This window comes from Diadema antillarum, unplaced genomic scaffold, assembly GCF_040938485.1.
Source record: "Diadema antillarum isolate AM-2024a unplaced genomic scaffold, OU_Dant_1.0 scf00000039, whole genome shotgun sequence".
NCBI classification, from domain to species: Eukaryota; Metazoa; Echinodermata; class Echinoidea; order Diadematoida; family Diadematidae; genus Diadema; species Diadema antillarum.
Window position 1 is genome coordinate 1,826,811 of NW_027270928.1, and position 17,887 is coordinate 1,844,697.

Here is a 17,887-nt window from a genome sequence, read left to right on the forward strand (position 1 = left end):
ACAACATAACCAAGCTCCACAAAAATACATCAGTGTTTGACTCTTTTATATAAACTTAGAAGAACAATATATATCATGTGTGGAAGCAATCAAATGCATTGTGAGAGAATCAGACAATTTAGAATTTTATGATATTTCAATGTTTAATTGAGGTATTCATATCAACATACACCTACAAGAGTGCAGTCAAGCTTGAAAAACTGTAAAGTAACCTTTCCCAATATAAGATATGAACAGCAGAATCAAAGAACTTATCAAATCTCTATATTTTGCATCCTCAAAGTAAATCCATCTTCGTGCCTTGAGCTTTTGTATTCAATTATTTATTCCTTCAGCTTAGCTTCTCATAAAATTTAAGATATTGGAATAATGTGCTTGTGAAATATAGCTACTGTACCCTGGCAAAATCTGTGAGCTGCTTGTCATCACTAAGAATAAGGTGAGCATTGGCAGGGATGAGTTCAGTGACCTCACTGGGGGTCAAACATGAGGTCGCAAACTTTGCCTGCTCCATCTCACCCAGCTCAAGGTGGATGAGAATCATGCTGATGTTATCTGCAGAGGACCATCTGAGAAAAGATGCAGAGAGAAATTAGGATCTAACTTTGACTGCCTCACTGTTTTCTATGGCATACATTGTGCATTAAGTATGCATACCAAATAATGTGCACCTACTATAAAGCTTGCGGTAAACTTAACTTGTTGAGGACGAGTCCCGAGTATACTCGGGCACGTGTCTATGGGAAATGCGTGTTGTAGCATAATCAGCCCGTCCTCAACAGGTTCAAGACACATTGGTCATTTTACGAGGATTACATGTATTTTGCAGAAAATATATCACATAATATAAAGAATAGGCAATAAGACATATGATCAAAAAGATACAGAGTAGACAGTAAATTTGAGCATTAAAAAACAACATACTGCAAAATGATATATTCGCAGAATGAAATTTCCACGAATTGGAGCCGATGGCCTTTCTTGCTGCATGAAATTTTCGTGAATTGCCACTGGCATTCAATGCATATAGTGTAGGATTAGAACTTTTGCATGCATTTTAATTTAGCGAATCTTGGCTCTCGCGAAATTAAAATGCATGTGAACATTCCTCGTTTTACAGTATCCCAGCTGTGCTTTGTGTACAACACTTTTTCTTGACTCAAATTACAGTTCTAATGCTGGAATTAATACTGTAATACTGAAACTGGATACTATAATACTGGAACTGAGAGTGCATCCAGCTGGGTGATATTGGTGTGAGAAAATTAGATACTGACAATTACATGAAACAATAGGAAAGGAGGAGAGAGGAGAACAAACAGGCAAGCAATAAGATTGAGGTAGAAAGAATAGATAAGGGAAAATGACAACAGAAGAAGAGAAAGAGGAGATGACGAGAGGAGAGAGGAAAGGAGGAGAGAGGAAGAGAGGAGAAGAGAAAGAGAAAGGAGAAAGAACAGAAAACAAATTTAAAAATTCAAGACAGCTATCAGCTGTCCTTGGAAATATTTTTCTTGTGATTATTGGAAAATTTGCATTGTTTGCATTTAAGTTGCATGTTCTTCATGCATGTGGTAGCAATGGTACAGATATTCACACATGTTGCGAGAACTAGGCACAAACTGTGCAAGAATGGTTTTGGCTCCACTGTCGTAATACGAGTACATTCAGAAAAAAAAAAATTTTTCTAAATGTTTGTCTTTACAATTTGTTTTTACACTAAATCAGCTGCTAAGTCTCTTGTCATATACATTGATAAAAGTGCAACAGTGTAGAGGAGTAATGGACTTAGATATATCTCTCTTGCATGCTTCTGCTCAACTTAGCACGCAAGCAGCACAAGTACGTGTCATAAAAATATGAACTCATATCTAAATTACTGCCTCTTGCTTTCAGTAACAATCTAATTCTATAACACTGTCACACACTTACTGGTAGGAATCTTGTGACTGCTGCTGTTTTAGCCTCTGGAGAACGTCCAACTTCTTCTGGGGGCTGAGGTATTCCTTTAACTTTCCCGAAAGAAAAATATCCGAGCATCGCGAGGGCTTGATGTGTGAATAGACGTCAATGATGCGCTCTGCTGTGTCCTGGCAACAATGAAGGTTGTGTTTTAAGCCATGATAAACAGCACAACATTCAGAAAGCACATCAAATCTTACATGTATCTTCCCACAGAGACCATATAAATACTCTTCTATATTTTCTTTTTTTTTGTGTGTAATGAATTAAAAGTTCCCATATGTAACCTACATAATCATATCTTTGCACTAGAGTTATTGTTTAAATGAGATGTAGTTATAAGAGCAGCATGACTATACCAAGAATACTACTGGATTCAAATTGAAAATTACAATTGCCTTTAGAATTTCACTGAGATGTTCACATGAATTTGACTCATTATTTTTTTTTTTCACAGCAGAAAAGTACACAAAGAAAAATTTGTGGCAACATACATAATCATTCTCTTCTGTAGTTCATATTGTGTAATTTACTCTTTCATAAATGATATTTTACATTGAGGATGAATATCATAAAAATGTCTGGGCATGGAAGGAGTCAATAACTACAAAATTACATCCCCTTCATTGGGTAACACATGTTTCTCACTAAGAAATGATCTCCCTGCACTTCTCTATTGGCCATTGAGAAGTAGATATCTAATGTCAGTTAGACAGTAATGATTACACACAAACCTTGTCCATTTCTACTTCAGATGCATCTCCAGAAAACAGTTTAAAATCAAGGTAGCTGGCCAATCCTGGACCAAGTGACAGATCCTGGAAAGAATTGAGACATTGGTAAGTTTTTTTCTTTTGATTAATCTTTTATTTCATTGTCATTCATCCTATCTTGAGTATTTGCAAATTATTACATTCTGATGCTTACAGAGATGGCAAGTACCTTTAATAACAGAGATATTGCAAATCTGAGTGCAAACATATTGCTAAAATAAATCTGCATGCCATTTACACTTCAGGGTCCATGATGACTGCAACAAGCTTTGCAAAATGCTATTTCTCTCATAGAAGAAAGAAATGGAATAGTAGGTTGAGTCTTCATGAAAATTGTACAAAAAATGTGAAAGAATAATTACTATTTGACTCTTGAGAACTTATTTGTTTTTGGTTTTTTTTTTCTTGTTCTCTGTCTTCGGACACCAGCATATGAAATGCAATGTGAAAACAGGCCAGGTTGATTATGCATTAAATTCAAAGACAAACTTTCTTGAGGATACAGCAACAAGCTGTTCATTCACCTATTCCTGACTGAATAAATCAAAATGATCGAAATTCAAAGAACTTGTAAATCAAAATACTGGGAATTACATTTGCATGCAAACTAGGCCTCATGCATCGTTTCTGCTTGTTAGGAAAAACCCACTATGGAAGGATGCTTATGATTTGAATATGGTCATAAACCGGTCTATTGTGCAACAATCATGATCTTTATTTGGACGGAGTACCTAATCTATAGCTGCATAACATTATTGGGTACTCAGTTTTTAAAACAAAATATCCACTTGTTGACCAATCTTGTCTTTTCCACTAACATGGTGTGGGCAGTCCAACATGAGACAGGACTCTAAAACAAAGCAATCATCTTTTATTTCTGCTTGAATACACACCAACTAATACTGGAAACTATTTTCAGAATACCTCCCACAGATTTAAAAATGATCCACTTGCACTGGAAATTAAAGTTTTACACGTATTCTTCCATTAGACCTAACATGTATAGTTTCAAAGACAAAACTTCCATGTCTGTCAATACATTTTATTTTTAGTACATCTAACACATTCGTCTTTTCTTTTCTTTTCTTTTTTTTTTTGGGGGGGGGGGGAGGGGTGCTAAGGTAAGTGTAACCTTCGATACCTCATATCTGGAAACATTATTACCTCTGCCATGGAGGATATGTTTTTGCCAGCATTGGTTTGTCTGTCTGTTTGCAAAATAACTCAAAAGACTGTGAACGGATGTGCATGAAACTTACATGGAAAAGTTGATAATGACATAAGGAACAGATGATTAAATTTTGGTAATGATCAGCAAAATTTTATGAATTTCATAATGAAATTTTTCAAAAATCTTTTGGCAAACAGGGTCACGTATTTGAGGTCTGCATATGTGCATTTAAAGCATGTGCAGGCTTTGCTCAAGGCACTGCACTGCAGAAATCTGATGATGTAAAACACAAGGCTACTTTAACATTAGGAAATTGGGTGATATTCAACATGCGTGTATATGGGTGGAAATTAGCTGCTTGGCGGAGGTCTGCGCCCTCCGAGTGCTTTTCTAGTTGATGCTTGTAACGACCACGAACCACAAATTTAATAAAATAGAACTGAGATACATGCCTCCACCTTTTCCTTTTAACTACAACTGACTCACTTTACGTCTGAGACAGGCATGACTTTGTTTGAATTCTACACCAATGTAGAAAGACATAGAAAGACAACCTAAAAACACTTACTGTAAAACACGATATATTTGCGGCATGAAAATTTCGCAAATTGGAGCCGACGGCCTTTCTCGCAGCAAGAAATTTTCACAAATTGCCCCTGGCATTCCATGCATATTGTGTAGGCAAGAACTTTTCTACGTGCAATTTAATTTCGCAAATGTTGGCGCTCGCAGTATTGGTGGAGATGAGAATTGGACTTTCAACTTTTTGCAAGATACTAAGAAAACACTTATGAAATAGTACAGATACCATTTTAAGAGGAATTGAAAGTTTATTTGATGAAAATCGGGTTTGGAATGACTGAAACATCCAAAAACAAAGTAAAACAAAGCGATCATAATAAAAGGTGGGTCCCACATTTTATTAGAATTGCTCTGTTTTGGATATCTCGGCCATTTCAAAACCAATTTTCATCAAATAAACGTTGAATTCCTCATGGAATTACATGCTCTTTCATATTTCATAAGAGGTTTCTCATTATCTCACCAAAAAATGTTAGAAACCTGAAATTAGGTCTCAACCAAAACTATACGATCCCTTTAAAATGCATGTGAACATTCCTCGTTTTAGAGATTCACATGGCTCCTCCGCCACTGCCTGGCAGCCACAAAAACAGTTAAGATGAGAAATGTCTAGTTTACTTAGGGCTTACTACAGATTGCTTGTGGATGATAGAACAAATATGGAAACGTGTTGCTTGAAGGATTGCATGGTGAAGTAAATGAGGGAGAAAGGTTTGCGGTGACACCATGTGTATGTAGTCCTTAACCGGATTATTGCTTGGCAGAAGAAGAGCCTAGAAAGAGGAGAATTGAAGAGGGAAGCGACACATGGGGGTTGTAAGGAGGGCAAAAAGTGAAGAGTGGGGGACAGTAATGGGCTGGAAGTTGAAGTTGCACTAGTGGGGACAGCAGAGAAAGGAACAGAGAGAGTGGTAAGAAAATATAGAATGAGAATCAAGTATTAAAGATGTTCGGACATCGTTAGGAGGAGGAAGATGAAATGGAAGGGAAGAGGATGTGGAAAGTAGCCAGATGAGAATTCAGAGAGAAAAATCACCTCCTGCTTGAATTGCTCCTGCAGAGATCCTGTAATGGATGCCAAGATTTCTGAGATTGGCCGTTCAGACATGTTTAGGTAGGGGAGAGTCAGCGGCCACTCTGACTCACAAGTGCTTCTGATGAATGAAGAGAAGAGAGATTAGACTACAACTGCCACACACACAAAAAGTGGTCATAGACTGATAAGACATGACACAATTCAAGACACGCCTACACATTTAGCATATGTCCATGTGTTTATAAAGTTGGCACTATGCAACACTGAAAGTTCTCCATGTAACACTTTTGCTAGTAGAAAAACAAAAATGCAGAAAAATTTGAGTTCTCTATGATAACGATGACGATCCACAACATTTGTATAGTGCCATCTGTTTTAGAAACATTCAACGGTGCAGACTCCTCCAAGAGAGTTGCGTATCTATCATGCTCATCAACCACCAACTTCTCCATTTGAGTTATGTTCATCTCCTCTGTATATGTGTACATGGAACAATACATGGAAACACCTAGAAATGCCTAATTCTTCAAACTGATCTCAGCATGGATAAATGGCTTATGTCTACAGTGTCCTATAATTAATCTAGTGATGAAGCATGCAGGTTTTACAGCTCATTTTAATTTCTTCTCCAAACAGCAGGTGATGAAGACAGGCAATGACACAAGCTGATTATGATATACAACATTACCAACAAGACAAGCCTTGTTCTTATAATGAGCTTGATAACAGGATATTTACCTTTGTCTTGTGATCACTACAGCTAAGCTGAAACTGAAAGTACACAACACTGACATGCAAAATTATCATACAGACTCACCCAGCATAGACCTGTCCAAGTAATGCACTGGTTTCCTGAAACAGTCTTTTCATTGCCTCATGATCAGCATCCTTGTCCTCCTGACCACTGCCAACATCCTTGTTGCCATAGCAACACTGCATCAGCTTGGCCCGTGCCAGAAGGTGGGCCTCCAACACCAAGTGTTGGTAGGCTGAGATGCTGGCCTGACGGAAGCTAGTGGCCATCTCAATCATGTCCACGTGGAGGTCAGTGGCTGGAGCCTTTTGCAGGACATACACACTCCAGTCACTGAAAACGTAACACAGAAATTAGGCATTTCCACCATTGAAGACCTGCTTGATGTACACTAGGACAGAACCTAGAAAATCCTTGGCAATGGAGGTAAAGGTGCAATGATTTAAAGAAATATAACCTAACCGTGTACTTCATGGTCTATCTGTCTAAGATCACTGACCATGGCAGCCCAGTCCCAAGAACAAAAAGAGCAAACACACCAACAACTATATTCTCACCATTGCAATCCATTCCAATAGACCACTTCTGAAAGATATTCCAATTTGGTGCATGCCTTGTTCACAAAAGTTGCCCCTAACAACCACCAAGCTTGCGGTGGCTTGCCCTACCTAGCCACAACTAAGTGAATTCCTGCCTGTGGAACTTAATGAGAGGGAGCAGGTAAATGACATACTTTCTTACTTGGCTGTAAGAAAAGAAACATTTATAAATTGCAATACATTACGGAAACGGTCTATTCACCCTCTAACACAAATATGCTGCCCCTTATGTCTGTCTCACCTATTTGATGCATGCTCTCCACTGCTCTTCTCCTTGCACATGAGAATCACATGACGGTCACATGACGCAACAGTCTGCACACTCAGGAATGGCCGCAAGCTCACCAGGCAGATGTCGGTAGTGGGGACAGGACATGCCTTTAGACAAGGATTTTCACACCTCAGGTTAAACAGGAATAGACACACTTTCCATAAAAAAAAAATGACATCACCATTTGGCATAACTACTGCTGAGAATGACATCATATGAGAACAATAGGCGTTTTCACATCAGCCCGATAAAAAACCAAACTCTAGATATTTTTCGCGATCGCAAATTAGTGCCCTATTTCATTTCCTATTCACATCAGCCCGAAGAGAATTAGCCCGAAATTTTTTTGAGCTAATGCGACAGCTGAGCATGCGCAAACAGCATCGGGTATACCAGTAGAACGCGCTTTCAAAAAAATTACCCGCGTGATCGCCCTCACACACGCTAGGCATGATGGGATGCATCGCGTTAATTTCTCAAGGTGATTTCACATTATCAAATAGCGCGCTAGTTCGCAAATTATCCCGCTATTTCTGAAATTTCCCGAGTTGGACTCAAGAAATTTCCTCGATCAGAGCGATAAAATCAGCGCGCTAATTTGTATTCACATTATCAAATAGCGCACTATCTTGTGATCGAGTTAATTTCCCAAGTCAGAAAATAGTGCGCTATTTCGAAACATTGGGCTGATGTGAAAACGCCTTTAGATTAACCAGCAGACTTTGCAATAGTTTCACTTTGCAAGAATAATGGGATAAAATGTATTACAATTGCTGGCAAAGGCATACAAACATATCCACCTGAGTATGAACATAAGTGAATGCATTCATACATTTTTTCCTCCAGTTTTTTTTTTTTTATTGCGATTTCATTAGTTGCCATACATTCCACTAGAATGGTTAAATATACAAAATGAATATATGTAACATAAAATGAGTACACTTGAGTCATCCTCTTGAACATTCAGGAATGTGGAAATATTTAATGCTCATACACAAAACAAATATACACAACATAATATCTCCTGTTAGTGAGTACACTAGACAAATGTGAACGCAATATTTTATACAAAAATGCATTAATTTCCATTCCCCTATAACACAAACAGCAATATTTCTTCCCTTATCATTAATGCCTTAATCTGCCATTTATATAAGCCCCCCCCCCCCCAACCTTCCTTTCTTCTTCCTACCCATACTTTCTCACCAGTCACCACCCCACCCCCTCCCCTTTAAGCTACCTATTCCCACATAATTCCCACATTATAATTATTGCCTGTTGTGGAATACAATGCTTCATTGGTGCACATAAAAAGAAAGCAACTTTAGTTTGTGGGTGACTAAATGGCATGGTGAAACAAGTGCTTCTTTCCAAGCAGACCCATATGCATTGTTTCCGATCTGCACCTTATCAGGGAACGTAGTTGAAAAATTCTATAAACCAACCCAAGATCAATGGACAAACACACAACAATCTTGACATATAAACACACTCACGTTGGACACACCGTCAATGCTCTCTGTATTGTGGATGGCTGCAGCAGTAATCCGATGTGAGTACGTCTCCAGTCCACTGGGAGACACAGCATACAGGAAATCATGACCCACCTGCAACAAGATCACATTTGCATGGAGATGGTTTCAATAATGAATGGATATTTGCCAAGCATTAAAGCTTTCAGAGCTGTTTCCACTAATAAATGGTCAATCCCTTTTGCTCTCTGAATTCTACATTTCTTTTAACATGAATATGTACATGCCAAAATGAGAGGTAATATACATGATTTAACAGTTTTCCTCTGTTTCAGAATTGCTGCAATCAGAACTTTGCAATGCTTCACTTTAACATCTGTAAAACTCTTCACATTCAGACTAATGGATCTAAAATAATTCTTAGTAGTTCAAGGGTAAGAGTCCTATGTATACTGCAGCAATACAATGGATGCCCTAATTCTTATGCTACATAGTATATGAGAACAACTGCATCTTTACAACCATTTTCATTGCACATTGTGTCCTTGGTGTATGTGAGTATGAATATAAGCGTGAATACATGCTGCTTAATATGGAATTAATGTTTTGATATGTTCTCAATATAAACAACAACAAAAATGTTGAATCCTGCCACTGCTAAATGGGTCATTAGCAGCACACCAGGGATCAGCAGTGTATCAGCTATTTAAGTACTGGACACCTCCCCCTGGCTGGACGGTGCTGCGTTGGGATTCCCTAGACAGCACCCCCATGTCATCTTTCCACACTTCCCCACAATTCCCTAGCACTAATGAGAGTATCAATCTCACCATCACTGATTCCGAAGTGGAACCCCAATCCTCCAGCCAATGGTTCCGGCTACTGACACCCTTAAACTTTTTCATTCACGATCGCTAATCATGTTCCCTCTACACCCCATCCCCCATGCCTTCCCAACAAGCCATGCAGATCCTGTCTCCACTGCTCCACAAGTCATCTTTACGTTCCTCAATATATTACTTCCCTCATCCATCTACACCTTCCAATCATTCCCCGCTGCTAACATTCCTTCAAGGTCCCTTCCTCCTCACACTGCATCTTGTCCCTTCCTTTACAAATTAGATCCCTTTACCTTTTAACAGGAAGCCCATTCTTCTTTATTGCCTCCATTGCTGCACTTGCCAATCCCTCCATCTCCTTTAACACCTGGCTGTGCCTACATCTATAGTCCTGCAATAACCTTCTACACATAGACAGAATGTGCTCCAGCAACTCCCTTGCTTTCCTGCAAACCCTGCGTCCACCATCCCTCCCAACTCCCCACCTCTTCAGATTCACTGGTGAAGGCAAAACACCAAAGGTGGAGCTGATCAGGAAGCACACAGCTCCAGAGGACATTAACCTGAGGTCATCCCACAACATCCCACACCATTAGAAGTCCGGAAATCCCCAACTGTAGCAGTCTTTAAATCAAGACTCAAAACACATCTTTTCATTTGACTGTTCATAATCATCAAGCATATCAGAAGCTTTTGCAGCGCAGAAGAATATATGCCTAAAGGTTTTGCGCTTTATTATCATCTTCTTCTACTCTACCCCCTTCCACCTACTTCATTCCCTGCATTCCATGTTATGCAGCTTTTGCAAACCAGTACTCCTGGTAGCCCTGTAAACAGGAGGTGGTTGAGAAGTCCTTAACTGCCACCATCGCCAAATCCCCCTACCCTTCTAGGCTTTCTTGCTGTACTATCTCATGCCATGATGAAATCCAACCCGCCCAACCTGAACAGCACCCTGCATCTCCTTCCACTTTGTCATTGCTACTGCCTCATCCGCAGCCTCCTCCGCCCTGCACTCCCTCCCTGTGTGGATCAGAGACCTAACTCCTGCTACAGTCTGGTCCTTTGACTCTCTCATCATCATCATTACCCTAACCTTGCCAGCTTTAAACTCCTCAACACTGATGGGATAAATAATCATAGCATTCCAGATCTACTAAAGAATGCCAGATCTGTAAGCATTCTCTCAAATAAAGTATCATATGACTATACAAACAAGTTTTTTTTTCTAGTTTACAAGTTTGAACTTTCTTCTTTATCGTAAATTCATTCATATTTCTTCTTGCTTTTAATTGAAATGATTTTTATTTATGTGGTTGATACAAACTGTATGGCACTACCATGAATCACCATTACCATGAATAAATCAGTGAATTAATTGTATGATCGCAATCTTATGGTAAATTGTGCCTGTCCATGTTTGATTTGCACAACATGCCCAAATCGACTCTACAGGTCAATGAACATGGTTTGCACTTGCACCTAACAAGACTGGTTCACTTCATGTAACATCATTTCACAGAGAAAAGAGTGACAGCTTTACTGGTTCCACTCACATCAATGGCAATAGCCTTGGCTGTGTAGAGATAGTAAGAGAGAGGACGCACTTGATCTAAGATGTCGTAGACAAGGCCCTGCTTTGGGGTGCTGAGTAGACAGCACATTCCAACCAAACTTTGGGCAAGGAATGACTCAGAAGTCCCCTCTCCAGAGGTTCTTATGGCATCCAGTGAAAATGGAACTAAATGGGACAAAGAAACAAAGACAAACACACATGTCACAAAAGTTATATTTCTTGCGACACACGTTTTAGAATTTCTAGAATGCAAACAGATGGTTTAAGCAAGAATCTCACTTCTTATCCATTACACAGTATGTGACACTTATGTTTTCAAACTTGTAAGTCTGTATACTACAACCTAGCATAAATCCATGTTCTTTGCAATATCAACTAACTGCACACAGAGCTGTCTTGGTGCACTAAAAATATATATAAAGGGGCCAATTCGAAGCAAATGCTATGAAACACAGTCTATATAAAATAATGGGAGCCACATTAACTGGGGGAAAAAAAAGAAAGACTGAGATTCATCATGTTAGGTTTCCAGCAAATATACTGTATATCTTTTTAAAAAAACAGACATTGCAAATCCTTCTTCACAGATATGAGGTATTTCATTCACAAAACATACTGTAAAAGTGGAAATTTTCGCGGTGTTGATATTTTTGCACATTTCGCGGAACCAGAAACTAGTGCGAAAATAAAAGCATGCGGATATTTTTGCTTGCCATATGTTCCAGTAGTTAATGTCTTGATTCCGCGGAATTAAAAACATGCAAAACTCTTCTTACCCCGCCGAGCGCGTAAAATCAGTCGCGCGAAAATATCCACTTTTACAGTAATACTATATTTAAAATATTTGAGTTTAAAAGGCAGACTGCCCATGTTTTCTTTTACTTTTTTCATAAGTCGGCAAGAGTTGCACTGTTGTAAGACCTGCTTCCGACATTGGAAATCTGCAGTACAAGAGATGAATGTACGATGTAACCTTTTCGGCCCCAGCTCTGCAGGTTCGGGAATGCAACAAACAAAAGTTAAAGTTCTGTATGGAAGACATGACAATACTGAGAGATTATATCACGAGGAATGAATTCAATTTTTTTTTTTCATGACTGAGTACGACAACATATGCAAATATCTGAATATATGAGCATGCTTGGTTATAGCTCTGTCACTAAATCACTTTGAAACTCAAGTAAGCATGCCATATACATTACATTGGCTGACACAGTGCAACATGTATACAACAGGCTGATACATGTATACATACTGGATGGATGAATGTTTATGCTGAGCATGTTTTACTCAAGCTGGCATTGACTCTGTGACCACAGAAGGAATAATGTGTGTGGCATAACCTTACTGTCTGACATGTGCTTCTGGATTAGTCAAAGCAAGAATATCCTTCAAGCTTCTCCTACTGGTCTACAAAGTAGTCAACAATAGAGCTCCAGAGTACATTGGGGAGTGTCTGGTATGACGCTCTCACTCTAGGCACACTCGTCTTTCATCATCCATTACCTTCACTCAACCACACAAAAAAAAAAAAACTAGCTGGTGATGCAGCTTTCTCTTCTTCTGCTCCTAGGCTGTGGAATAAGCTCTCTCCTCTTCTGAAATCATCACCAACACTTGATCAATTCAAACAAAATTTGAAGATCTACTTATTTCGATATCCTTTTATATGCACTCGGCTTGTATTGTCACTGCCTGGTAATTTGTAATGGCGACCAGCAATGACATCTCATAGTGTTTTGTATCCAGTGGAATAGGCACCCTAAAATATCAACTATTATTATTATTATTATTATTATTATTATCATTATTATTATTATTATTATTATTATTATTATTATTATTATTATTATCATTATTATTATTATTATTATTATTATTATTATCATTATTAAAGGGACTATACAGTACTGGTTGAGGTGGGGATTCGTGTTTTGAACATTCCTAAGTGAGATAATGATAAACCTCCTATGAAATATGAAAGAGCATGTAATTTTAAGAAGGATTCAACATTTATTTCATGAAAATTGGTTTTCAAATGGCTGAGGAATCCAAAAAAGTGATAATAATAAAGGGCGACAGATCACGCCTTTTATTAGGATCTCTTTAAAACCGATTTTCATCAAATTAACTTTTGATACCCCTTAGAATTGCATGCTCTTTGACATCTCATAGAGTGGTTTCTGAATATCTCACAAAACGTTAAAAGCTAAATCCTCACTTCAACCAAAACTGTATACACCCTTTAATATTATCATTACTAATATTATTATTATCATTATTATTATTATCATTATTATTATTATCATTATTATTATCATTATCATATAGCTACTGATACTCTGTATACAGGCTCGGTGATATCCTTTTATAAATGTGTTAAACACATTTATATAGTTAAACCACCAGGTTTACAGAGAAATGAAATCACTAACTAGTACATCATAGATCATACATTTTTATTGCCTTGTCTTAATTATATGGAGATGCTTTTTTTTGTTTTGTTTTTTTCGTTTTTGCCATCTTACCTTTTGCCAGAGTGTGTCCACTTTGCATGTCTTATTTTGAAAGGTGCTACACCTGGCACACCACGGACTGGACCAAGGATCTCTGCAGGGCCTTCTTTCTGCTTCACATAATCCTCATTCAAGATGCTGGGAAGCATGATGCAGTTCTGGATGATTTGCTCTGAGCGACTACCTTCAGAGTTGTCCACTGACAAACCAGTGGGTCCACAGCTCCACTCCACGTAGTGCTTGTCCCTCACAAATCCTGCGCTATGCAGGCTTGCAGGCGGCTGATGAGTGTCCATGTCAGATTTGTCCACAGGTGGAACACCCACTTTTGAGGATGCAGATTTTCTTTGGACTTTACTAATAGATGAACATGTGATGTTAAACTTCTGTGCATTGAGCAGCAACACGTGAGCTTCATGGTTGGATGTGAAAGCAAGGTGAGCTCCAAGGATATCCACATTGATGACTCTGAAGTTGTTACCGGTAATCACAATGTCGATAAAATGCTGGAAGTCATGGTGGCCCTCAGTATCCGTCAGTCGGAAGATGCTGATGACTCCACTCATGCCAGCGACCAGGTTTCCATTCTCACTGCAACACGCCATGCACAGAATGTGACGCATTGTGCGCACCTCCACTACCTCAAGATGTCTGGATGAGGTCTCGCTAGATGGGGAGAGCACCGGTGAGCTGGTCCCTGCTATGCGTGCTTTGGTCACATTCTCCTGGATTCCACTCTGGCGCCAGTTAAAGTAGACTCTCAAAGCATTGGATGTGCCAGTCTCATCTTCCAAGAGAGCTATGTAATTACCTGCCAAGGTGTAGAATTGTTGCAATGAAAAGAAATCTTGTGGCATCTATTTCTTTCTATTACAATCTACTTCACTAAAGAGTTTGCTAAAACTATATGTTTCTCTATATTTCTTTTTTTGAATATATTTGAATATACTTTTTCAAATATTTTTCAAATATTTTTTAGTTTACTGCAAGCTCTATACTTTAAACAATCAGAACTGTGGAACAGCATCCCAAGTGATATAAAACATGCGACTTCCATCAATAAGTTCAAAACGTTTTTAAAAACGTATTTGTTCAATAGTGATTGTAGATGATGCTTTATGCAGCATTCTACTGTTTCTGTAAAATTTTATATTTTCTTTTGAATGTTTCTTTGTCTCCCTCCAAAGCGCATAGAGACCTTGCCAAAGGTATTATGTGCTATATAAGAACGGTGATAATAATAATAACAATAATAACAAAAAGTCAGTAACCAACAAAAGAGGGTGAGTGTAAATTTCACATATCAAACTTTTAGCCTCTATGTACATGTAGGTTGAATATTGTATGCACTCAAACACTGTACAGTATGTCCCCCCAAAAAAGTACAATCAAATTTTTGCATTGATAACACCCAATATGATTAAACTGTCTAAATGCTACTTCAGGGTCTTAAAATATAACATCTTAGCTCCATTTTGCAGAAAACCCCATTCAATTTGGTTAAATGGGGTATCTCACTGAGCGGCGAACGTTTGCGAACGTAGCGAATTCGGGATTTCGCCAGGGTTCATAAAGGGTTGCAAAAGGTTCGTTAACAGTCGCAAGAAAGTTCGCAAATGGTTTTTATTGTCGCAAACAGTTTTTCTTGTCGCAAAGAAATTTTGAACATGTTCAAAATTTCTTTGCGAACCTTTGCGAATTTGTATTTTCGCTAACAGTTGCAAACATTCGCAAAACACTCGTAAGAATTCGCAAACGGTCGTAATACGGTGTCGCTAACATTTTTATTTGATTCGCCACTGCTAGCGAATAAGTAACCATATATGGTTCCTACATAAAAGCTTCTGAAACAGACAAGGTTCCACTCTAAGAAAGTTCTTGAAGCTCTTGACATCTCCATCATGATTGTAATTGCTGCAAAAGCTTTTCATATTTCAGACTTTCATAAGTCTGTCCTCTGCAACAACCACTCTCTGACCCAACAGTCTTTCTTTTGTTCTTCCTTTCTTGTTTTTCTTTATTTTCTTTCTCTTATGCTGCACAATAGCTGTAGCAGCAGCCAGACAAAGCAGCTCTTCAAGGATAGCAACACGTTGAGCCTCTTCCTGGCAGAAATTTATTTCCATATACTGGAAATCCATCTTGAACGGTTGTCACAAGAGATCTGAATTCAGCAGAAGGTTTTACATTTTACGTTCGTTTAATGGGTCTAACTACACATAATCGCCTGGTACTTATCTACATGTAGGTCCAAGAACATTCACAAATTGTCGCAAAGGATTTGCAAACAGTTGCTAATATTTGCAAAACTGTTGCTAACATTTGCAAAATTGTCGCTAATATTTGCTAACATTCGCTAACAGTCGCCTCCTGTGTTTCGCAAACACTTTCGCAAACATTCGCTGAAGTGTTGCTAATTGTCGCTAAACATCGCTAAAAGTCGCTAACTGTCGCTAATGGCAGAAGCGAACTTTGATTTTTCACAAACATTCGTCAGAAAAGTTGGCGAATCTCAAATTCGCTACGTTCGCAAACGTTCGCGGCTCAGTGAGATACCAGCTTAAGCAGTCACAGTGAAAAGTGGAATGTTGTGAAGCATGTCATGAGTCTGATTCTTCCAAGTTAAGCACTTCGATGCTTTTGTGTGTGAATACAATACACAGAACTTGGAGGGAAGAGATTCTTGACATCCTCTACAAAATTCCTCATTTCTCTTTGACCACTGAAGCAAATCGAATGGGATTTTCTGTAAGATGTGGGCAGTGAGTTATAGTTTCATACCCTGAATTTGTATTTGGATTGATTCACCATTTTTAAAGATATCATTGTGGAGGGTCCCGTTGTAATTTTTTTTGGACATACGGTATATGCCATATATTTAGCGAGTCTAATTTTTCACAAATCAGGACTTCCCATGGCCAGAGGGCCATTCAAGGTGGACATGATTCGATCATCACGTAGTAGCAACATTCTACTTAACCATTACTAACTGGGGAGGGCTTTAGGAATAAAAGTGGGTATAGTGACTTTTATTATTTCACACTTTCTTATCTAAAAATACTATGAAACAAGTCTTTATCTGGGTAAATTGCGTCAGTATGACGTAGGACAAGTTTCTTGGTACAGCTTTCCAATGCATTGCAAGCAAATTTCAATCGATAGAAGATGAATTTACAGCCCTTACAAGTACTATATTTTTGCTTTAAAAGCAATGTACTTGCAATTTGACTTATTTGCGGTTCTACTGATTGATGAGTAGCCCAATGACATCAAATAAGTCTGCTGAAAAAAATAATACATTTTAGGGACAGTGTCATTACCTGGCACATTGAAGGCACCTTTCCATGGGACGCCAACTGTCTTCATCTGTTGAATGAGTGTGCATTCCGCCCCATCCAGTCTGTATACCTCCACTGTCAGTTGGGAGGTTGCCACAAAGAGATAATTGCCCGATGCAAACACAGCAAGTGGCTCATGGCTTGGACTCACAACAGTTTGTGACTTGAAGTGATGACAGGAAAGTACTTGCACCATGGTGGATTCTGACACTATCTCATTCAATTCTCTTCTTTCAGGGCCAAGGTCCTGCAGTCATTTGTGATTTACCTCTCATGTAGAAGAAAATCTAGAAATGAAACAAATAAAACACTTCATTATGAAACGTCTTGGGAATGCTGAAAGCAAGAACAAAAGCAAAACCAAATATCTAGACTCTGATGAAGGGTAGACTCTGCTTGAGTTTTTGTTTCAACTCTTCAGACATCTTTTTCAAAAGAAGTACCTCACTGATCTTTATTCTTAATCTCTCTGAGCAATTCATCTGTAGCAGGGTTCTGATACCTTAAAGGTGCATAGTCCCGGTAGTACAGAGCGCTGTTGATGATACTGCTGATCACCGTTAGCATTGATACGAAGATTGCCGAGCTAGGGTGAGTAGTCATCAAGAGTAAAACGAGTAGGTGTTGCTTGGTAACGTTGCCTTCGTTGTCTTCTCTGCGCATCACGGAGTCTGTAGTAATGCCAGGGTGCGTGCATATGTGCTTCTTATAATGACATCACAAAAGAAGTTTGCTAACGCTGTCATCCCCCTCAGCCGAATCATGGGCCAAACTGTGATCAGACCACTGACTACAGTGGATCGGACTTCTTCGGACTCGGGGAAGTGGGTCACAGCGTAAGCGCTAAAGAAGAGTCGATAGCGTAGGTCTCTTAACCCGTTGAGGACGAGTCCCGAGTATACTCGGGCAAGCATCTATGGGAAATGCGTGTTGTAGCAAAGTCAAACCGTCCTCAACGGGTTAACTCTATAGGAAACTTGCGCCGTGCGCCCGCGTAT

The 17,887-nt window shown here is 38.8% G+C and overlaps 1 protein-coding gene across 1 annotated transcript in view; it reads right to left on the reverse strand.

Moving 5' to 3' along the window:
- Window positions 1-17,263, reverse strand: part of LOC139710739 (BLOC-2 complex member HPS3-like) — a 31,095-nt gene extending 13,832 nt beyond the window's left edge. The window contains exons 1-11 of the mRNA XM_071622659.1: window positions 16,872-17,263; window positions 13,564-14,362; window positions 11,918-12,024; window positions 11,016-11,200; window positions 8,645-8,755; window positions 7,119-7,255; window positions 6,342-6,611; window positions 5,525-5,642; window positions 2,697-2,780; window positions 1,933-2,090; window positions 398-569 (exon numbers count right to left, since the gene is read on the reverse strand). Coding sequence (XP_071478760.1) covers window positions 398-569; window positions 1,933-2,090; window positions 2,697-2,780; window positions 5,525-5,642; window positions 6,342-6,611; window positions 7,119-7,255; window positions 8,645-8,755; window positions 11,016-11,200; window positions 11,918-12,024; window positions 13,564-14,362; window positions 16,872-17,085 — 2,355 coding nt within the window. The 5' untranslated portion in view covers window positions 17,086-17,263. The remainder of the gene's footprint in view (window positions 1-397; window positions 570-1,932; window positions 2,091-2,696; window positions 2,781-5,524; window positions 5,643-6,341; window positions 6,612-7,118; window positions 7,256-8,644; window positions 8,756-11,015; window positions 11,201-11,917; window positions 12,025-13,563; window positions 14,363-16,871) is intronic.
- Window positions 17,264-17,887: the final 624 nt, after the last annotated feature.